The sequence below is a fragment of the Choloepus didactylus genome, chromosome 7 (assembly GCF_015220235.1).
Source record: "Choloepus didactylus isolate mChoDid1 chromosome 7, mChoDid1.pri, whole genome shotgun sequence".
Lineage (NCBI taxonomy): Eukaryota > Metazoa > Chordata > Mammalia > Pilosa > Megalonychidae > Choloepus > Choloepus didactylus.
The window spans coordinates 135,951,133-135,970,940 of NC_051313.1; the positions used below are offsets into that span (position 1 = coordinate 135,951,133).

The 19,808-nt window shown below is 37.5% G+C and overlaps 1 protein-coding gene and 1 long non-coding RNA gene across 4 annotated transcripts in view; one reads left to right on the forward strand and one right to left on the reverse strand.

Annotated features, from left to right (window-relative positions):
• LOC119539390 overlaps positions 1–19,808 on the forward strand; it is a 103,752-nt gene that overhangs the window by 76,347 nt on the left and 7,597 nt on the right. For 2 of the 3 annotated variants that reach the window (XR_005217862.1, XR_005217863.1), the window contains exons 3-5: positions 11,608–11,759; positions 13,381–13,611; positions 16,101–16,278. This is a non-coding gene — a long non-coding RNA (uncharacterized LOC119539390). Of the gene's footprint in view, positions 1–11,607; positions 11,760–13,380; positions 13,612–16,100; positions 16,279–19,808 lie in introns of those variants that run through there. The other variant, XR_005217864.1, reaches the window with a different exon arrangement.
• Positions 4,315–19,808, reverse strand: part of CAP2 (cyclase associated actin cytoskeleton regulatory protein 2) — a 167,652-nt gene continuing 152,158 nt past the window's right edge. Inside the window, exons 12-13 of the mRNA XM_037842921.1 lie at positions 8,500–8,640; positions 4,315–5,723 (exon numbers count right to left, since the gene is read on the reverse strand). Of these exons, the coding sequence (XP_037698849.1) occupies positions 5,640–5,723; positions 8,500–8,640 (225 nt within the window). The 3' untranslated portion in view covers positions 4,315–5,639. The remainder of the gene's footprint in view (positions 5,724–8,499; positions 8,641–19,808) is intronic.

Below are 19,808 nucleotides of genomic sequence, written 5' to 3' on the forward strand. Positions count from 1 at the left end.
TTGCCTTTTTTTTTCCTGTTCTATTGATATATTACATTAACCGATTTTCAGATGTTGAACTAATCTTGCCTTCATGAGGTAAATGTCATTTGGTCATGGTTTATAATTCTTTTTATATGTTGCTGGATTTGGTTGCTAGTATTTTGTTGAGGAATTTTGTGTTGTATTCATGGGAGATACTGGTCTGTAGGTTTTTCTTGTGATGTCTTGGTCTCGTTTTGGTATCAGGGTAATTCTGGCCTTGCAGAATGAATGGGAAGCATCCCCTCTTCTACTATTTTTCGGAAGAGTTTATGAATAATTATTTTTAAAAATCAACCATTTAAAGCCTCAGGAAATGGTCCTAAGGGCAAACAGCAAACGAAGAAACATCTATTCAAGAAAATCTAAGAGAATGTGGTAAGAAAGCAGAATAACAATGAAATTTGCCCATAAATCCTGAGACTAGTTCTTCAAAGGAAAACAATACAGCACCAAAATTCTGGCAATTTAGTCAAGAAAAAAGGAGAAACTATGGTTATAGTATGTTAAGAATGAGAAAAAAATACATAAAAATATTGAAATAATTTTAAAAAACCAGAATATGATGTTTAGCTTTATAGTGACAAATTTGAAAATCCTGAGTAACTGTATTATTTCCAAAAAAAAAAAAAAAGACAAATTACCAAAGCTGACTCAAGAAGATAAAAACCTAGACATATATAACCACTGGAGAAGTTTAAAAAGCAAAAAACTATCCCTTCCAAAGAGGTTAATCTGTTTTTTTAAATCTCATTTCATAAAGACAGCTTTATGGTTCTGTGCTCAGAAATTATGCCTGTATAAATTCTGCTCTTTGGAATCTGAGAGAAATTTGAACTGTGATGTGATAAATTTTGAAATATGTTCCACATGAAATAGTGGGGAAATAGCATAATGGACACTTGCTAGCTAATTAAAAAAATCAGAATATTCCTTATTTATTTGCCTGTCTATTTTTAATTACAAAAGTAATAAATGCTTATTATAATAAATGTAAACAGGAAAGAAGTGTCTTTATACCCCAAAAGATTATCATCTACTGTCAGTATACATTTTTACATTCTTCTCAGCTTTTTCAAACTCAAAAAAATAATTTTTAAATTTTTATAATTCTTAATGTTTGCCTTAAATTTATTTCTCCCATATTCCTTTGGCCTATTTTATTCTCACTTTTAAACTACAATGTTTATCATTTTATAATCTTTTATATACAGTGCTTCCATTGTCACTAAGTTGTCACTGCAATTTTTTTATTTGATCCAATAATTATTCAGAAGAGTAAAGTTTTTCAATGGTTGGATTGCTTTTAATTTTTTATTCTCAGTTCTTAGCTTTATTGTTTTGTACTCAGAGATTTTAGCCTATATAATATTTATTGTTCAGACTTGAAAATTTAAATTTTGTTCTAACATAAATAATTCCATAAAACACTGGAAACACAAATATGTTCTCTGGAGTTCAAGTAATCTTTCAAATCAACCATAACTATGTAATTTAATTTAGATCTTTCATATCAGCATCAAATTTATCTTGCTTGTTCAATCTGTTAAACACAGATTGAAAGGCAGCATTGTCTTTGGAAATTGTTTCCTGCATATTGTCAAAAAGTTTTCTTTTTTTTTCTTGTTCAACAAATTCAAAAAGCCAGTAGGTGACTGGATACATACAAGGCCGACAATTGTTCGATCCTCAAGTCCAGATTTCAATATCTATGGTGAAGCATTTTGAAAGGCCGATGACAAATCCAAGGCAAGTGACAGACTCTTAAGAATTTTGAGTGGACTTACTTTTTGATATAAAATTATTGCTCCATAATGAGTGCATAACATGTTCTTTTTAGTCTTTTCTTTCCACTTAAAATTTTTTGTCTCCCAGTTATCTCATTCAGTATCAGTAATGATAAATTCATTTTCTGGGATGTTTACATTAACAAAAATCTATCGGGGGCATTTTCTCACTGAAGAGGCCTTTTATTCTAAAACCAGATTCTATTTGTCAAAAAGGTGAAGAGACAGCCAACTCAATGGGAAAAAAATATTTGGAAACCATGTATCTGACAAAAGACTGATATCTTGCATATATAAAGAAATCCTACAACGCAATGACAATAGTACAGACAGCCCAATTATAAAATGGGCAAAAGATATGAAGACAGCTCTCTGAAGAGGAAATACAAATGGCCAAGAAACACATGAAAATTTGTTCAGCTTCACTAGCTATTAGAGCAAATTAAGACCACAATGAGATACCATCTCACACCAATTAGAATGGCTGCCATTAAACAAACAGGAAACTACAAATGCTGGAGGGGATGTGGAGAAATTGGAACTCATATTCATTGTTGGTGGGACTGTATAATGGTTCAGCTACTGTGGAAGACAGTCTGGCGGTTCCTTAGAAAACTAGACATAGAGTTACCCTTCGATCCAGAGATTGCACTTCTCGGTATACATCTGGAAGATCTGAAAGCAGTGACACTAACAGACATCTGCATGCCAATGTTCATAGCAGCATTATTCACAGTTGTGGAGAGATGGAAACAACCCAAATGTCCTTCAACAGATGAGTGGATAAATAAAATGTGGTACATACACAGAATGGAATACTACATGGCAGTAAGAAGGAACGATGTCGTGAAACATACAACATGGATGAACCTTGAAGACATAATGCTGAGCGAAATAAGCCAGGCACAAAAAGAGAAATATTATATGCTACCACTAATGCGAACATTGAAAAGTGTAAAATAAATGGTTTAGAATGTAGAATGTAGGGGAACTAGCAATAAGAGAGCAATTAATGAAGGGGGAACAATAACCTAATAAGAACAGATAAGCTATCGTGGGTAAATTTAATGTTCTGGGAATGCCCAGGAGTGACTATGGTATGTTAATTTCTGGTGGGAATGGAAGGAACAAGTTCACAGAAATGTTGCTATATTAGGTTATTTTCTTGGGGTAGAGTAGGAATATGTTGGAAATAAAGTAGTTATTTTAGGTTAGTTGTCTTTTTCTTACTTCCTTGTTATGGTTTGTTTGAAATGTTTTGTATGTTTAAAAAAATTTTTTTTATATAGTTAGTAATTTTTTTAAAAAAGAGTTAATTTAAAAAAACCAAAAACAATGAAAAAAATATGCAGAGCCCCCCTGAGGAGCTGGTGGAGAATGCAGGGGTGTTGGGCTTCCCCACCTCAATGGTTGCTGATGTGCTCACAGACATGGGGACTGGTGGTTTGATGGGCTGAACCCTCTACCACAGGACTTGCCCTTGGGAAGTCTGTTGCTGCAAAGGAGAGGCTAGGCCTCCCTATAATTGTGCCTAAGAGCCTCCTCCCGAATGCCTCTTTGTTGCTCAGATGTGGCCCTCTCTCTCTGGCTAAGCCAACTTGAAAGGTGAAATCACTGCCCTCCCCACTACGTGGGATCAGACACCCAGGGGAGTGACTCTCCCTGGCAACGTGGAATATGACTCCCGGGGAGGAATCTGGACCAGGCATCGTGGGATGGAGAACATCTACTTGACCAAAAGGGGGAAGTGAAAGGAAATGAAATAAACTTCAGTGGCAGAGAGATTCCAAAAGGAGACGAGAAGTCACTCTGGGTGGGTACTCTTATGCACACTTTAGACAACCCTTTTTAGGTTCTAATGAATTGGGGTAGCTGCTGGTAGATCTCAAAGACAGTTGTATAAAAATGTAGCTTATGAGGGGTGACAATGGGATTGGGAAAGCCATATGGACCACACTCCCCTTTGTCCAGTGTATGGATGGGTGAGTAGAAAAATGGGGTTGAAAAAAATAAAAGCACCCACTGTTCTTTTTTAACTTTAATTGTTCTTTCTCACTTTAATTTTTATGCTTATTGTTTTTGTGTGGTAATGAAAATGTTCAAAAATTGATTTTGGTGATGAATGCACAACTATATACTGGTACTGTGAACAACTGAATGTAAGCTTTGTATGACTGCAAAGTATGCGACTATATCTCACTAAAATTGAATTAAAAAAACCTTACCTATTCTAGCTGAGACAGCCCATTTTATTATTTCCAGATATATATAAGAAAACAGTATGCTTGGGGAAGAATATTTTGGGAAAATAATAAATTGAGAAGACTAATTTGTAGCAAAAAAAAAAAAAAAAACTGGATTCTAGAATTCACTGACATTCATTCCAACTGTAAATGGCTTTATCTGATATCTGTCTCAACCAGAAGAACTCAGCTGTCTTTCCTACATTTGACATATGTACAAGAGACAAATCACAGCAGAAGAAAAAAAAAATTAACACTCAGAATTAATCAGGGCATTTAAACAATTAAAATTTTACTTTATTTCAGAATAAGTTTACAATTGAAAAACAGTATTTACTAAAGCCACAACATTATTCATATGGACAAAATTTCTATAGGAAAACCTTGTTATATGTGCATTAGGAATTTGGAAACAATATGAATATAGAAGGTATTTAAAATAACAGAAATGATGTATTCCAAAGGCTGTAATAGGCACAATATAGATGCTTGTATTTGGGTCTGCAAGCACTATGTGATAATTCATTACCTAAGGAGAGTTTTCAGCACTGTGAACTGAAAAGATACAAAGGGATATCCTAGTTATTGTGCTGAAAAAGCAAATTCTATCAAGACCACAAAATAAGAGCAGCAAGTCAAACCAATGAATAATTCCTTAGGTTTTGGAAGAAGTAATATAGCTATGGCTTTTTCATGTTCATTTTTGAAACTGGTTAGCAAGTCTGGCAAGTGGAGAAGAACTCAGAACATTAAAGACATCTTTTACAAGGCATCTGATATTTAACAAGTTCAAAACTGAAAAACAGAATTGAGTGTGATCTTAAGAGCAAAACTGTGAGGTATTACACAGATACCAAAGAAACGGCTTCCTCCCATCAGTCTTTTGGCATCAAAATCTTTACAAGTAAAAGTAAGTTTTTCAAGTGACAGAAAAATTAAAGATCAATAATTAACTTTTGATTTTCAGTTACTATAAAGAATACAGGTCTTCCATGGACCAAGAAACTAAGTTTGGCCCCTAATATGGAATTTTCTTATGTTTAAAAAAAAAAAAAAGTGGGTTGAATTCTGCATTCATGCTGACAGTGCAGTCACGCTGATAAAGGTGAACGTGTGGTGAAAAATAAGAAAAAACCATACACTTTTCAGGGCACACTGTTACATCATACTGAAATTGTCTAAAAGGTAAAAATGTACACCTTAGATTCTCAAAGGTTTTTTTCTACTAGCAATTAAACTTAAGTGTGCAAGTGAATCATGCAGTATTTTTTACCTATCAGTTACTGTGTTAATGATATGAGGGGAATATAATTCTTTTTTTACCCCTTTAATCTGTACTGCTCACAAGTCCTTATGTGGAACTAAAATCACACACAAAGGAAAATCATGAAGAAATATTAAATACTTCAAAATGCCCACTGAAGCATGCCAGAAATGATGCTGTTTCTATAGCCCAGCATTACTGGAGACCCAAAACTAAAGCAGCAGGTGCTACTGCAACTTTTAGGTCTTCAATACTGCTTTTGAAAAAATTTTTATTCGTTTAACACAGGGGATCCAGCAGGTCAGGAGATTAGGTCTCTGGAGATTAAGCCATAATTTCTGCAGGCTCGGTGACCAACTTGGATCCATCCCATGTTGTTTTGAACTGTTCAGGAACAGGAAATTCTCTCTAGAAAAAAGACAAGAAGGGCAAAACTATTAAACAACTGAGGCTTCCTTTTGAAGCAGTTGGCAGTATGAATTACTGTCACCTGCTGAGCAAATAAGTTTTACTGAGCCCAAACCTGGATCCTGGACAGGCCTTCTCTACTTCCCTGCAGAGACCACTGCAGTGTATCGTGGAGACTTGCACATGTCCGGGTACTAGGCCCACGACTGCAGGCCAGTAGAGCACTCACCAGGCATTCTTCCAAGCACTGGACTCGTGTGGAGCCAGTTAACCCCCTACTGCAACCCTATGGGCTAGGTTTTATCGGGGTCCCTGCTGCAGAAAACAGGCTTGGAGAGGTCAGGTACCTGGCCCCACCTGGTGCCACTAGTAAGTGGGGGAGCCAGAATTCAGTTTCTCTCCTATTGCTGGCCACAAAATACCATGCATGGGGATCAACTGGGGATCTTGTTAAAATGCAGACTCTGATGTGGTAGGGCTGGGGAAAGGAAGGAGATTTCCCAACAAGCTCCCAGGTAATGAATGCCAGATCACACTGAGTAGCAAAGCTTTTCCCAGTCCTCTGTCTACTCTTTGCCAAATATAAAAATGTATGCGTTATGAATCTGTTACCCTTGTTGCCACGACCCTATGCTTGTATTCCTCTCACTGGGACACACAGGCACCCACACCATACAAAGATCCAGAGTAGCCTAAATAAAAGTAGTTTGGAATCTCTCCTTTCCCCAGTGATTCGAAAGAGGAACTAGAAGGCAAGGTGCAGCCCCCTTGGACTGGCTTCTGCAGCGTCCCTGGGCTCATGCACCAGTGAAGTATGCTACTTCGGCGGAACACATATGTGAGTACACGTCTTCCTAGTGGGATGCCCAGCTATTTCTTTTGGAAGAAACTATTTTTCTAAAAGGAAGGGCTTTTCTATAGTAATGAATTGTCCCTGAGTGAAATGTGGCATAGAAAAATCATAATGAAACCAGTCTTAATAACCTAATGTGTGTGTGTTGTGGGGATGAGATGGATAATCAGTGAACCTGGGATGCTTCCTGATGAGTAAACGGGGCTTAGTTTTGGCTCCCAGGTACCTGGCCAAGCAGAGAATGTTTTAGAGTGAAGGCACCTCTTGGATAATAATTGCATGACAGCCATTCCAAATCATTTTTGGCAATGAGTTGAGAACGTGATGACTTCTTTCTGGATGAATCATCCCCACCATCCATTTCCAGACTGCAGTGCCCACAGAGGACTGCTCTGTATTGCTTCTTCCCACCTCCAAATGAAAAATGCATAAAAAGGGCCCTGTACTAAGGGCACAAGGTCACTATAGGAAAAGCTTGACTTTTTCAGCCTAAAACCTCAGGTTTTCACCAGTACTCTTTAGATCAGTGGCTCTCAATCTTGGCTCTACAGTGGAACCACCTGGGGAGCATAAACAACAAAAACAACCACCAACAAAAAACAGATGCCAGAGCCCCACCCCTAGAGATTCAACTGACCTAGGGTGTTCACCCAAACCCCACTGCTTTTCCTAGCAGATCTAGTTCCCAAGCAGCTGTGCTTCTGCTTAGGCCAGAGAGCACCCTAACTTTTGGTTTTCCTACTCTGAAGCCATCTTCCTGTATTGGCTTTAGCTCTTCAGTGGAGTTTTTTAGGTGAAGTGCCTAACTGGGTGGTGTTCTCCAGCTGCTCAGGGTCCGGCTCTCTCTATATCAAGTCATGAAGCATGGGCCAATGCTAGCAGTTTTGTTTTTTAAACTTAAATGAAGACTTCCAGCCTGTGACACATGGTTCGTGGCTCTGTACAGTTGAAGAACTTACTGACAGGTGAGGAAAGAAGAAAATGGGGGCACAGTCATATTGTCTGCCGCAGATAATCAACGTGCAGGCTGACAACCGTGTCCAGGGCTGGTGCCTGCCCAGGGGGCTGAGGTGTGTCCCTCTTGCAAGGGTGGCCTGCTAAGTTATGTTTGCCCCCATCCTTCCTTGTTCACTGGACCCTGCACAGTTCAATCTGAGTGAACTGTATCAGTATTTATGTCCCTACTTCCAAAAAGCACCAACTAGTAAGTCCTCCAGGTTCACCATGCTGCATGATCAAGAATATTTACATTTCCTTTTCAACTTGTGAGAATATCTGCATTCTTCTCTTTGTAGCTGCTTGGTTTTGAGAGAGGAGGCAAAGAAAATAAATGATGGCAAAATCACAGGCTAGTGTTGCTGGATGGACTGTTGGCTTGACAATTACCTGGAATGACTATTAAAAATACAGATTTTGGGGGCTCATTTCAAACTCCTCAGTCTGACCTAGGAGCAGGGTGTGTGAGTCAACATTTTTATCCAGCTTTCCAGATAATTCTTATGCTAAGTTTGAGAACTTCTGACTTTGAGAACCTACTCAAATAGGTCTATTTATCCTCTCCCATTTTTTCACCAAAACATTGGCCCCCTCTCTATTGTCTACATCTACTGTTTGCCTACACAGTAAGCAGCACAGCAAAAGAACACAGTCTTAAATCATGTGAACTCAGATGCATGATATGTTTGATAAAAGCTAGCCCATTAAAGTAATCATTAGTTAACTGCTTTGAGAATCACATGTCTAGGAACAAGCCTAATCCAGCAACCAACGAGGGATAGAAGAGTGTATAAGGCAGTTTTCAGAATTCTTGTCCTGCCCATGAATTTTTCTACAAATAAAGCCCACAGGTTGGTAGTTGATTCATTGATCTCTAATGCTGAAGGCTCAAGAAACATTCTTTTTAGCCTTTTAAAATACACTTACATAATCACCATCCTGAGGGATAAGTATATTCATTTCAGATGATGTGGCGCTCACAATCGCACAGTCTAAGGCGTCTTCACTGAGGTATATGTGGCATCCTTCTGTCTTATTAATGGAAATTGTTGGCACTCTCCCCATTACCTGAAATAGGGGGAAAAAAAGGTATGGTGGCAGTTCCTCAAAAAGTTAAACACAGAATTACCATGTGTGCTGGTCTGGATATATTACATCCCCCAAAACTCCATGTTCTTCAGTGCAATCTTGTGTGGGCAGACATATTTACTGTTGATTAGGCTGGAACCTTTTGACTAAGTGTTTCAGCGTGAGTGAAAGGTTGAATTGGACAATTTCCATGGAGGTGTTACCCCTCCCATTCAGGGTGGGTGTTAATTGGATCACTGGAGTTGTATAAAGGAGTTCACAGACAGAAGGACCTCAGAGCAACTGAGAGTGACATTTTGAAGAGAAGCTGCAGCTTAGAGACATTTTGAAGACAGCTGTTGACATTTTGGAGAACGCCATTTTGAAATGCAACCTGGGAGCAAGCAGACGCCAGCCACGTGCCTTCCCAGCTAAGAGAGGTTTTCCAGATGCCAATGGCCTTTCTCCAGTGAAGGGCCACTATTGTTGATGACTTACCTTGGACACTTTATGGCCTTAAGACTGTAACTTTGTAACCAAATAAACCCCCTTTATAAAAGCTGATCCATTTCTGGTATTTTGCATAAAAGCAGCATTAGCACACTGGAATATATCTTGGTACCACGAGTAGGGTGCTGCTGCTGCTGAGTTTGCAAATACCAAGCATGTTGGAGTGGCTTTTTAAATGAATAAGGGGAAGATTCTGGAAGAACTGTGAGGAGCTTGATAGAAAAGGCCTAGACTGCTTTGAAGAGATGGTTTGTGGAAATATGGACTTTAAAGATACTTCTGATGAGGCCTTGAACAGAAATGTAAAACAAGGCGATCCTTGTTTTAAAGTGGCAGAGAATTTGGCAAAATTGAGTCTGGCATTGGATGGAAGGCAGAATTTGAAAGCAATGAGCTGGGCTACTTAGCTGAAGAGATTTTGACACTAAATATCAAGTGTGGCCTGGTTTCTCCTTGCAGCTTATAGTAAAATGCAAGAGGACAGAGATAAGCTGAGAAACAAACTCCTGGCTATAAAGAAACCAGAAACTGATAGTTTGGAAAATTCCAGGCTTCCAGAAAGTGAGACCCGAGAGCTGACAGCCCGACATGAGGATTTCACCAAACATGGAACCCGACCGCCATTTCAGTACAAGCCAGGATTGGAGATGGAATTATCCAGAAATGATTAGTGGAATGTCCTATTGTCTGATGGTTTCAACCCGTGTGCTTCGTGCCAAGCCAACAAGATTTTTGCAGCACCTGTATAGATGGAGCCACTGCCGGTCTGGACTGGAAGAAACAGAAAAGGAACAAATTGAAGGAAAAATTTCTTCAAGGACAGAATCATGGAAATTGAGGTTGGAATCAAGAAATCTCAGGCAAAAAGAGCAGCTAAGAGTGACATTTTGCTAGAGCAAATGAGAGTGACATTTTGAAGAGGAGCTGCAGCTGAGAGAGGACAAAATGCCCCAAGAGCAACATTTTGGAGAACGTCATTTTGAAATGCAATCTGGGAGCAAGTGGATGCCAACCACGTGTCTTCCCAGCTAACAGAGGTTTTCTGGATGCCAATGGCCATCCTTCAGTGAAGGTACCAATTGTTCATGCCTTACCTTGGACACTTTATGGCCTTAAGTCTGTAACTTTGTAACCAAACAACCCCCGTTTTTAAAAGCCAATCCATTTCTGGTATTTTACATAATGGCAGCGTTAGTAAACCGGAACACCATGTCATCTGGTAATCCCACCTCTAGGTATGTATTAAAAGAACAGAAAATAGGAACCTGAGCAGATATTTGTACACCATTGTTCAAAGTGGCATTATTCACAATGGCCAAAGTGCCCATCAACAGATGAACAGACAAACAAAATGTGGTATATCCACACAATGGAATATTATTCAGCCACAAAAAAGAATGAAGTTCTGCTACATGTTACCCTGAAAATGATTATGCTAAGTGAAAGAAGCCAGATGCAAAAAAGATACTGTATGAGTCTACTTATATGAAATACTTAGAATAGGCAAATTCATAAAGACAGAAAGTAGATTAGAGGTTACCAGGGGCTGGGGAGGTATTATTGCTTAATGGGTACAGAGATTCTGTTTAGAGAGATGAAAAGTTTTGGTAGTGGATGGTAGTGAAGGTAGCACAACACTGTGAATGTAATTAATGCCATTGAATTGTACACTTAGAAATGGTTAAAATGGGAGATTCTGTGTTATATATATTTCATCACAATAAAATATATGGGTCCAAAGTATAGAAATTATTAATGCCCCCAAATAAGTAAAATCCAGATTCCTTTTGGCTTGGACTTGGGCTTAAACAAGCATTAGGAATCACTGGGTCAGAAGGCTGGTTAATGGCAACTTCTCCAGGCCAAACCGGGTAGGTGTCATTTGGGGATAGAATGAAAAGACCACACAAGGGGATTTTCAAACCTCAGGGTTTCTTTCCTGAAACATAATAAAGCAATTGCTTTGAAAACAGCAGCTAAATGTTCAGAAAAAAAAGCCTTACAACTTAGTGGCTTTCCAATGTATATTTGATTTCATGATAAAAGAAACAAGGCACATTTGCTTTTATTTGCTTAAAATTTTAGTTGTGACAAATCTCTATGAAACTTGGATTAAAGGAGGTACTCAATATTGTCCTTTAAGAATAAATAATTTTTTAATTGAGTAGTTTTTCCTGTACTTATTTAAGAGTAAATAAGGAACAGTACAGTTCTTTTCGGGTAACTCCTTTGTTGGATAAAAATCTCACTGGCTGAAAGTGAAACTTAAATGAGATAATGTGTGTCAGGTATTTTGAAATGTATTAATTTCATGAGCCAAAACTGGGGGCTTGGTTCTGGCCTCTCATTGTATAGGCAAATAGGTCCATTATACAAGAGGACATTCTTTATATTGTTTACAGATATCTAAGTGCTATAAAAATCCTGATAGTTTTAAATTTCTCTTTTAACAATCAGTTTTCAGATGTTCCCTCCAAACAATGACCATATTACAGCTCTATAATATTCCTTCTTGTAATGGTAACTGAAGTGATAAAGACATCTCCTCTTACACCCTGAAGAAAAGGCTGGATTGCAAACTGGAAGAGCAGCTCCTGGTGATGGTGCAGGTGATGTAAAGAATTCCTTGTGGGGAGTGTAGCAGGCTGCCACACTTCTGTTTTCCCCTCTCTCCTTAGAAACTGGACACTGAGTTGGAATTGAGCTCCAGAGCAAAGAAAGGCAGAGGTAATTTAAGGTCAGGTAAGCAGCAGGGCTCTACCATAAATTTAATAATAAACATATCAAGAATGTGCCAGCTGTATGTTTTGGTAATTTCTAGATTTATTTTGAAATGATGAAGAACATTTACATACTGGCCAGAACTGTGAGAATACCATGCAAGTAGAGAGAAAGGGTCAATTAATCATCAGGGAGTCTTGACAGAGTGGAGACTCATGAGGTAAATGCATTATGCTAATACCTTTGATTTATATTTATATACTACTATATTAGGTTTAAAATGCTGAAATACACCAATGTGTATAGCAGCATTATTCACAACAGCCAAGAGGTGGAAGCAACTCAAATACCCCTCAACAGATGAATGTCCATCTGATTAATGGCATATTATTCAGCTGTAAAAAGGAATGAAGTTCTTGCACATCCTACAATATGCACATGTTACAATAGGGATGAACCTTGGGGACATGTTGAGTAAAAGAAGCCAGACACAAAAAGACAACTATTGTATGATCCCAAATGAAGTATGTAGAAGAAGCAAATCTCATAGAGACAGATACATTATAGGTTACTAGGGGCCAGAGTTTGGGAGGAGGTGGGTAAGATGGGGAGAGGAAGTTATTGCTTATGGGTACAGAGTTTCTGTTTGAGGTGATGAAAAAGTTGGGGTAATGTATATTGGTGATGCTAGCACAGTATTGTGAATATAATACCACTGAATTGTACAATTGAAAGTGGTTAAAATGGTAAATTTTGAGTTCCTTATGTTACAACAATAAAAATTCAAAAAAAATTCCCTGATAAAACAAATAAACAAAAAAATGCAGAACTTACTCTATGTACCTGAAAAGGCAATAGAAGAATTTAAAAAATCACCCTGATTCAGCATGCATTAGTCTCCACAGCATTTTTGTCAGTACTCCATGAGTAGATAATATACATGTTTTTCTTCTCTGTGACTCCGAGAACTGGGCCAAAGAAGAGTTTTCCTGAGTAATAGATGATATATTGGTGCAGGCTAGTGCTCTAGCATTTTAAAAATGTTTCTGCTTTAATTTTGTTTCTCATGAATTTATTTTTCCATGAAAAAGTTAAAAAAAATCCTTTGAATATATTAGTCTTTTCTCTCCCTCATAATTCACACTATTTTCCTAGGATAGTCTGTCCAAAATAGAATTACTGGGTCAAACTGTATGAACTTTTTTAGTCATGCCCTTTTTTTCCTTCCAATGTTTTTGTTTAAACAGCGTTATTGAGGTAAAATCTGCAAACCATAAAACCCACCATTTTAAGCGTACGATTCAGTGATATTTAGTAAATTTACAGAGTTGTGCAACCATCACTACAATCCAGGTTTAGAACATTCCCATCATCCCCCAAATATCCCTCATGGCCAGAGATGGCCAATCCCTGTCCCCACCTCCCGGTAGCCCCTACTCTACTTTCTGACTTAATGGGTGTCCAGGTTGCCCCTCACCCTGTCTCAACAGTCATTTTTAATTTTAACAGGATATTGGGATGTGACTCCTTTTGTCTCAATTTTGCCTGAAGCCCCTAAAGACTGAGAAATAACTGGTACCAAATACTGTCAAATCCAAAGACCACCTAGACAAGGCAGTAAGAGCTGAAACCTGGTATTATAAAGCTTAACCCTTCAGCCAACTGGAAGCTGTAAGTGAACTGAGCATGAGAGGAAAAGAAAGGGGCGATTTCTTTGGAGCAAGTTGTGGTGTTGACCAGGTAGGTCCTTTCAAGACAATTTATTAAATGTTTTCAGTAGATGATTACATTTACTTGGTTTGAACATCTAAAATTTCAAAAAGTCTTCAGTAATAGATCTCCTCCTTGTCTCTGAACAACACTGACCAGTTTCTAACCCTCCTGGACAGGTAACCATGGTTTTGCCTTCCAGAAATTATTTTGACAATGCGTGCCCATATCCTTAAAACTTGTATGATAAAGAATAACATAAATATAGAGATACATGTGTGACTACCAACAGCTGTATTAGACTATACTGTTTAGAGTGCTTTCTTTTAAGACTAAAATCTTACAATACGGTTCACACCCCCCTCTGGCCCAACCACTGCCTCATTTGTCTCCCTCCCTCCCAGAAGTAACCACTATTATGAATTTTGTGTTTATCATTCACACCAGGTGTAACTATTGGGTAAGGAACTGATTTGGCTCTTGAGCCCTCATAAGTATATTCAATATATTTGTATTTTTTCAGTGTTGTCACTCTTTACAAATAAACAGACTATATCATACCTTCCATTCTGCAACTCGCCTTTATTCCTTAATGTTGTTTTTGAGATTATTTTTATACATGTAGGTGTAAATCATTCATTTTAACTACTGTACAGTATTCTAGTGTGGATTTATTTAAGTTGTTTTTGCTTTTATTGCCATTATGAATGATACTGCAATAAACTGTTTTACGTGTTTTCTTGGCACAGAATTTCTTTAGCATATATACCTAGGAGTAGAATTGCTCATTAACAGGGTATGAATGTCTTTAACTTATTAGATGGTACCAATTTGCTCTGCACAGTGAGGATAATAGATTTACTCTCCCAACACTTCCTTTACAACCTTTGAATCATCAGACTTTTTTATGTATAGGCAGTAGCTGTGTTGCACGATTCTGGTATGCACAAGTTTCAGTTAACACAGCAACCTGCAAGGTGAGGACAGTCTTGAGTGTGGAAAGCTATATCCAATTGTATTAATTTTCATTTTCACTACAATTAGGTAGATTAAATGTATTTTCATATATTCAGCCATTTCTGTTTTCCTCTTCAGTGTATATGCTTTGCCCATTTTTCTAATGGGTTGTTAGGCTTTTTCTTACTGATTTGTGTTAAGCTCCTTAAATAATTTGTACACGAATCTTGTATTGCTTATCTGCATTGCAAGTATCTTTCAACTTTGTATATGACATCTTTTGTTGAACATATTTTAATTTTAATGTGGTCAAATTCAATAGTCCCTTTCTTAATGTCTGTGCTTTTTGAGACTTATTAAATTCTTCCCTACCCCAAGGCCATAAAGATATTCTTCTGTATTTTCTTTTCAAATTTGAAAAGTCATTTTCACAGTTTACTTTTATGAGTGGAGTGAGGTAGGAATTCAATTTTTTTTTTCCACACAATCAATTGCCTAAAAATATGTTTCCGTATATGTCCATTTCAGGACTTTCTTTCTGTTTCATTACTCTATTTTTATAGCTTTCCAACCATCATACTTTCCAATGACTCTTATTATCTGGTTGGGACGTCCCTTCACTTTGTTCACCTTCAAAATTGTTGATTTGCCTTCCAAATGAATTTTAAGACCATTTTCCATGAAAAACCCTGTTGAGATTTTTAGCAGAATTTCAATGAATTTATACATTAAATAAATGGGACAAATGACTTTGTTGCTTTCCTATCCATTTATTTGCAACTCTTTTTTGTCCTTCCTGAATATGTTGCATTTTTGTTGTTTAATTTATCCTAGGTATCTTAACTTTATGTTGCTATTTTAACCTTATAATTTCCAGTATTTGTGATACAAAGAAATGCTATTGAATTTTGAATGTTTATATTATATCCAGCCACCTTGTTGAAAGTTTCTTGTAATTTTATACTTTCAGTTGAATCTCGTGGATTTTATATAAAGGCAATCATTTTGTTGAAAAAGGAGGACATTTTTGTCTCTTTCCAATTTTATAGCTCTTTTTCTCTTATTGTATAGTTTACAACTTCTAAAGCATTATTAAACAGAGGCAATGATAGAGGGAATTCAAGTTTCATAATGAAGTACAATTTTTACTGGAGAATTTTGAGAGATACCCTTAATGTGGATATGGACTGTAGTATATCTACTCAGAATTTTTCTGGGATTATAAGATGGAGATATATGTGTAATATGTAGTTTAGAAAAACGAAATGATGCACCACATAATGGTATAAAATCTTTCTTTCCTCTTGCAGGGTGTCACAGATATCTTTCTAGGACATTCTTTTAAAGTTATAACATGTTGAATTCATAAGTTTAAATATTTTAAGTATATATCTCTGATAATTTCTTGTATTAATTCTGAGTTTAGAATTCTGCTCCCTCCAGAGATTTTATGAATATCTAGGGCTGTTTTATTTTAAATTTTTGAATGTGATATGTTTACAAAAAATGATGCTAATGCCTTATATTTGTTTCATTAATGCCACCAATTCCATTTCTTTAAGAATAAAAGGGAAGTTGAAGAAGGACTGTAGGAAGATGGCAGAGTAGGAGGCTCAAGAATTCAGACCTTCCACCACAACAACTATTAAACAGACAGGAGCTGTTTGAAAAAACTATTTTGAAACTCCAGAGACCCGGAGAACACAGTACAGAGTCCGGGGAAGAGCGGGAGGAAGAGGCGGGTAAATAAAGTGCTTCCTCTGTTCCGCGGTTGCCAGAGCCCATGCCCCACTCTTGCAGGAGGCTGCCCTGGGGTCCAGCCCTGGGCTAGCTCACTAGTGACAGAAAGAGCCATAAAACTCCTCGTCCCTAAGACCAGGGGTGGGCACGGCCAGACTGCTGATCATGGCTTTCGATCCCAGCTCTGAGGGTGGCCATTCTTACAACCCACCAGGACAAGTGAGAGAGGGAGGCAGATTTAAAGAAGCGATGCTTCCTCAGGGCGGCAGGGGACAATTAGTAGAAGCCTGCATTTCTGGGCAGATCAAAAAAGCTCGGCTTTTGGAGCGCAATGGAAGCAGCTCTTGGCATCTTTCCTTATCCCCTCCCCAGAGCACTTTGGATGTCTGTGCCTCCTCTGTGAGTCCCCGGTCCTGGTTCAGCTGGGGAAGACTAACCTGTAAACTCCTCTCCAATATGCCCCTACTCCTCCAGGCTACAAGCAGCTTGGACCACAAAAGGAATTTAAGAACCTAGAGAAGCAGAGGCTTGCCTGCTTGAAACACCTGGGAGAGGGAGGTCTGTCTCCTGGAAAACAAAGGGGGCATTCAAACTCCTATAAATGGGTGGACTCCAGAATAACCAGTGCAAGCCGTGGACAAGACACAGGACCAGAAAAGACAGGATGATGCTGCACGCTGCATTCACCTTGGGTAGACCTTCCTGCTAGGCTGAAGCATCACCAGCTACACCAGTTATGAAATCAAGAAACAGACATCTCAGGAAATAATAAATCCCAGAGTTAGCATTTTAAGATATTAAAATGTACAGTGTGCAACAAAAAAGTACAAGACAAAGAAACAGTAAATGATGGCTCATCCACAGAAAGAGGATAAAATGCCAGAAAACACTCACTCACAAAGACAACCAACAACCAGAATGTGGATATACAAAGCAAAGAATTAACAGAAAAAGATCTTAATAGAAAAAGATCTTAAAAATACTCAAGGAGATGAAGGAAAATACAGAGAAAGAACCAAAGGATGTCAGGAAAACAATGAATGAGCAATATGAAAATCTTAGCAGAGAAATTTTTAAACAGTACCAAACAGAACTACTACAGTGGAAGATCACAATAACTGAAATGAAAAATTCCCAGGAGGGTTTCAACAGTAGATTGGAGTTGGGAGAAGAGATATCAGTGAACTTGAAGACAAGAAAACTGAATTGAGGCTGAGGAGCAGAAAGAAAAAATTATAAAAGATGAAACTAGCCTAAGACACCTCTGGGACACCAGCAAGCATATCAATATACAAATTATGGGAGTCCCAAAAGGAGAAGAAAGAAAGAAAGGGGTTGAAGGACTATTCAAAGAAATAATGACAGAGAACTTCTAAACTTAATAAAAGATGTGAATACGTGTATCCAAGAATGCCAGAGTACAGCATTCAGGATAAATATGAAGAAAAATACACCGTCATATTGATGACATTATATACAAGGAAATCCCAATTTCTCAGGAAAAACCAGAGGCAAGAAGGCAGTGGGTTGAAATACTTAAAAGTGTTGAAAGAAAACAACTGCCAGCCAAGGATTTTATATCTAGCAAGATTCTTTCCAAAATGGAGAGATTAAGACATTCCTAAATCAACATAGCTGAGGGAGTTCATCACCACTAGCCCTGCCCTATAAGGGCGTCTTTAGCCTGAAAGGAAAGGACACTAGACAGTGGCTCAAAGTGGCATAAAGAAACAAAGACCTCCAGTAAAGGCAACCACTGGGTAATTATAAACGCCAGTATGATAGTAGTGTATTAGTTACTAAAATGCAAATGCATTAAAAGTAATGATAAATCTATGATTTTGGACATACAGTATACAAGATATAAGTGGTAACAAATACAAAAAAAGGTGGGGGGATGGAGGGATACACGAAAAGCATATGTGTATGCTACTGAAGTCAAGTCTGTTATATATTTAGGATGTTAAAATTTAACCTCATGGTATCCACAAGGAAAATATATGAAACATATCCTGATAGCAAAGAGAAGGCACTCAATATGGTATGGCATAACACAAAAAATCAAATAAATGTAGGGATTAATGGAAGAATTGAGGGACAAAAAAGGTATGAGACTTACAAAAAAGGCATTATCAGTAGTGACTTAAAATGTGAATGGATTAAACTCTTCCAGTCAAAGGCAGAGGTTGGCAGAATGGATAAAGAAGCATGTCCAAACTATATGCTATCTGTAAGAGACTCACCTTAAATTCAAAGATACAGGTAGGTTGAAAGTGATAGGAGGGGGAAAAATATGCCATGCAATTAGTTACCAAAAGAGAGCTGGAGTAGCTATACCAGTATCAGATAAAACAGACTTTAAATTAAAAAAAAAAAAAAAAAAATTTATGAGGAAAAAGATCGGTTATTATATACTGACAAAGGGCCAATTCAACAAAAAGATGTAACAATTGTAAATAAATATGCACCTAACAGCAGAGCTCCCAAAATATATGAAGCAAATACTGATGGACTTGAAAGGAGAAACTGAGTTCTAAATCAATAGCAGGAGACTTTAACACACCCCTTTCAATAATGGATAGGATATCTAGTTAAAAGATCAACAAGGAAAAACAAGACTTGAACAATACTCTACATCAACAGACATATATGGAACACTTCACCCAACAACAGAATACAAATTCTACTCAAGAGCACATGGAACATTCTCCACGATAGACATATGTTAGGTCACAAAACAAGCTTCAATAAATTCCAAAATACTTAAATCATACAATGTATCTTCTCTGACCACAACAGAATGAGGCTAGAAATCAATAACAGGAAGAAATGGAAAACTCACAAGTATGTGCAAATTAGACAACATATTCTTAAACTGATAGGTTAAAGAAGAAATCACAAGGGAAATTAGGAAACATCTTGTGGCAAATGAAAGTCAAAATACAACATACCAAAACTTACGGGGTACAGAAAAGGCAGTGCTGACAGGCAAATTTATAGCTGTAAATGCTTTCATTAAAAAAAAAGAAGAAAGACTTCAAATCAGAGACCTATCCTCAAAAATAGAAGAACAAGAAGAGCAAACTAAACCCAAAGCAAGCAGGAGGAAGGAAATGAAATAGAGAATAACAAAAACAAACAATAGAGAGAATTAGCAAAACAACAACAAAGAGGATTCAATAATGAAAATAAGAAATTAAAAGGGGGCTATTACTACTGACCCTGCTAAAATTAAAAAGAGGATACTATGAACAACTGCACTCCAATAAATGTCATAAGCTAGATGAGAGAGAGAAATTCTTAGAAACTAATTCCCTGACTCAGGAAGAAACAGAATTTCTAAAGAGATCGAATCAGTCATCAAAAACCTCCTGACAAAGAAAAACCCAAGACCAGATAGCTTCACAGAGGAATTTTACCAAACATCCCATGAAGATTTAACTCTGAATTCTGCTCAATCTTTTTAAAAAAACTGAAGAGGAGAGATCACTCCCTAAGTCTTTTACAAGGCATCATCACCCTCATACCAA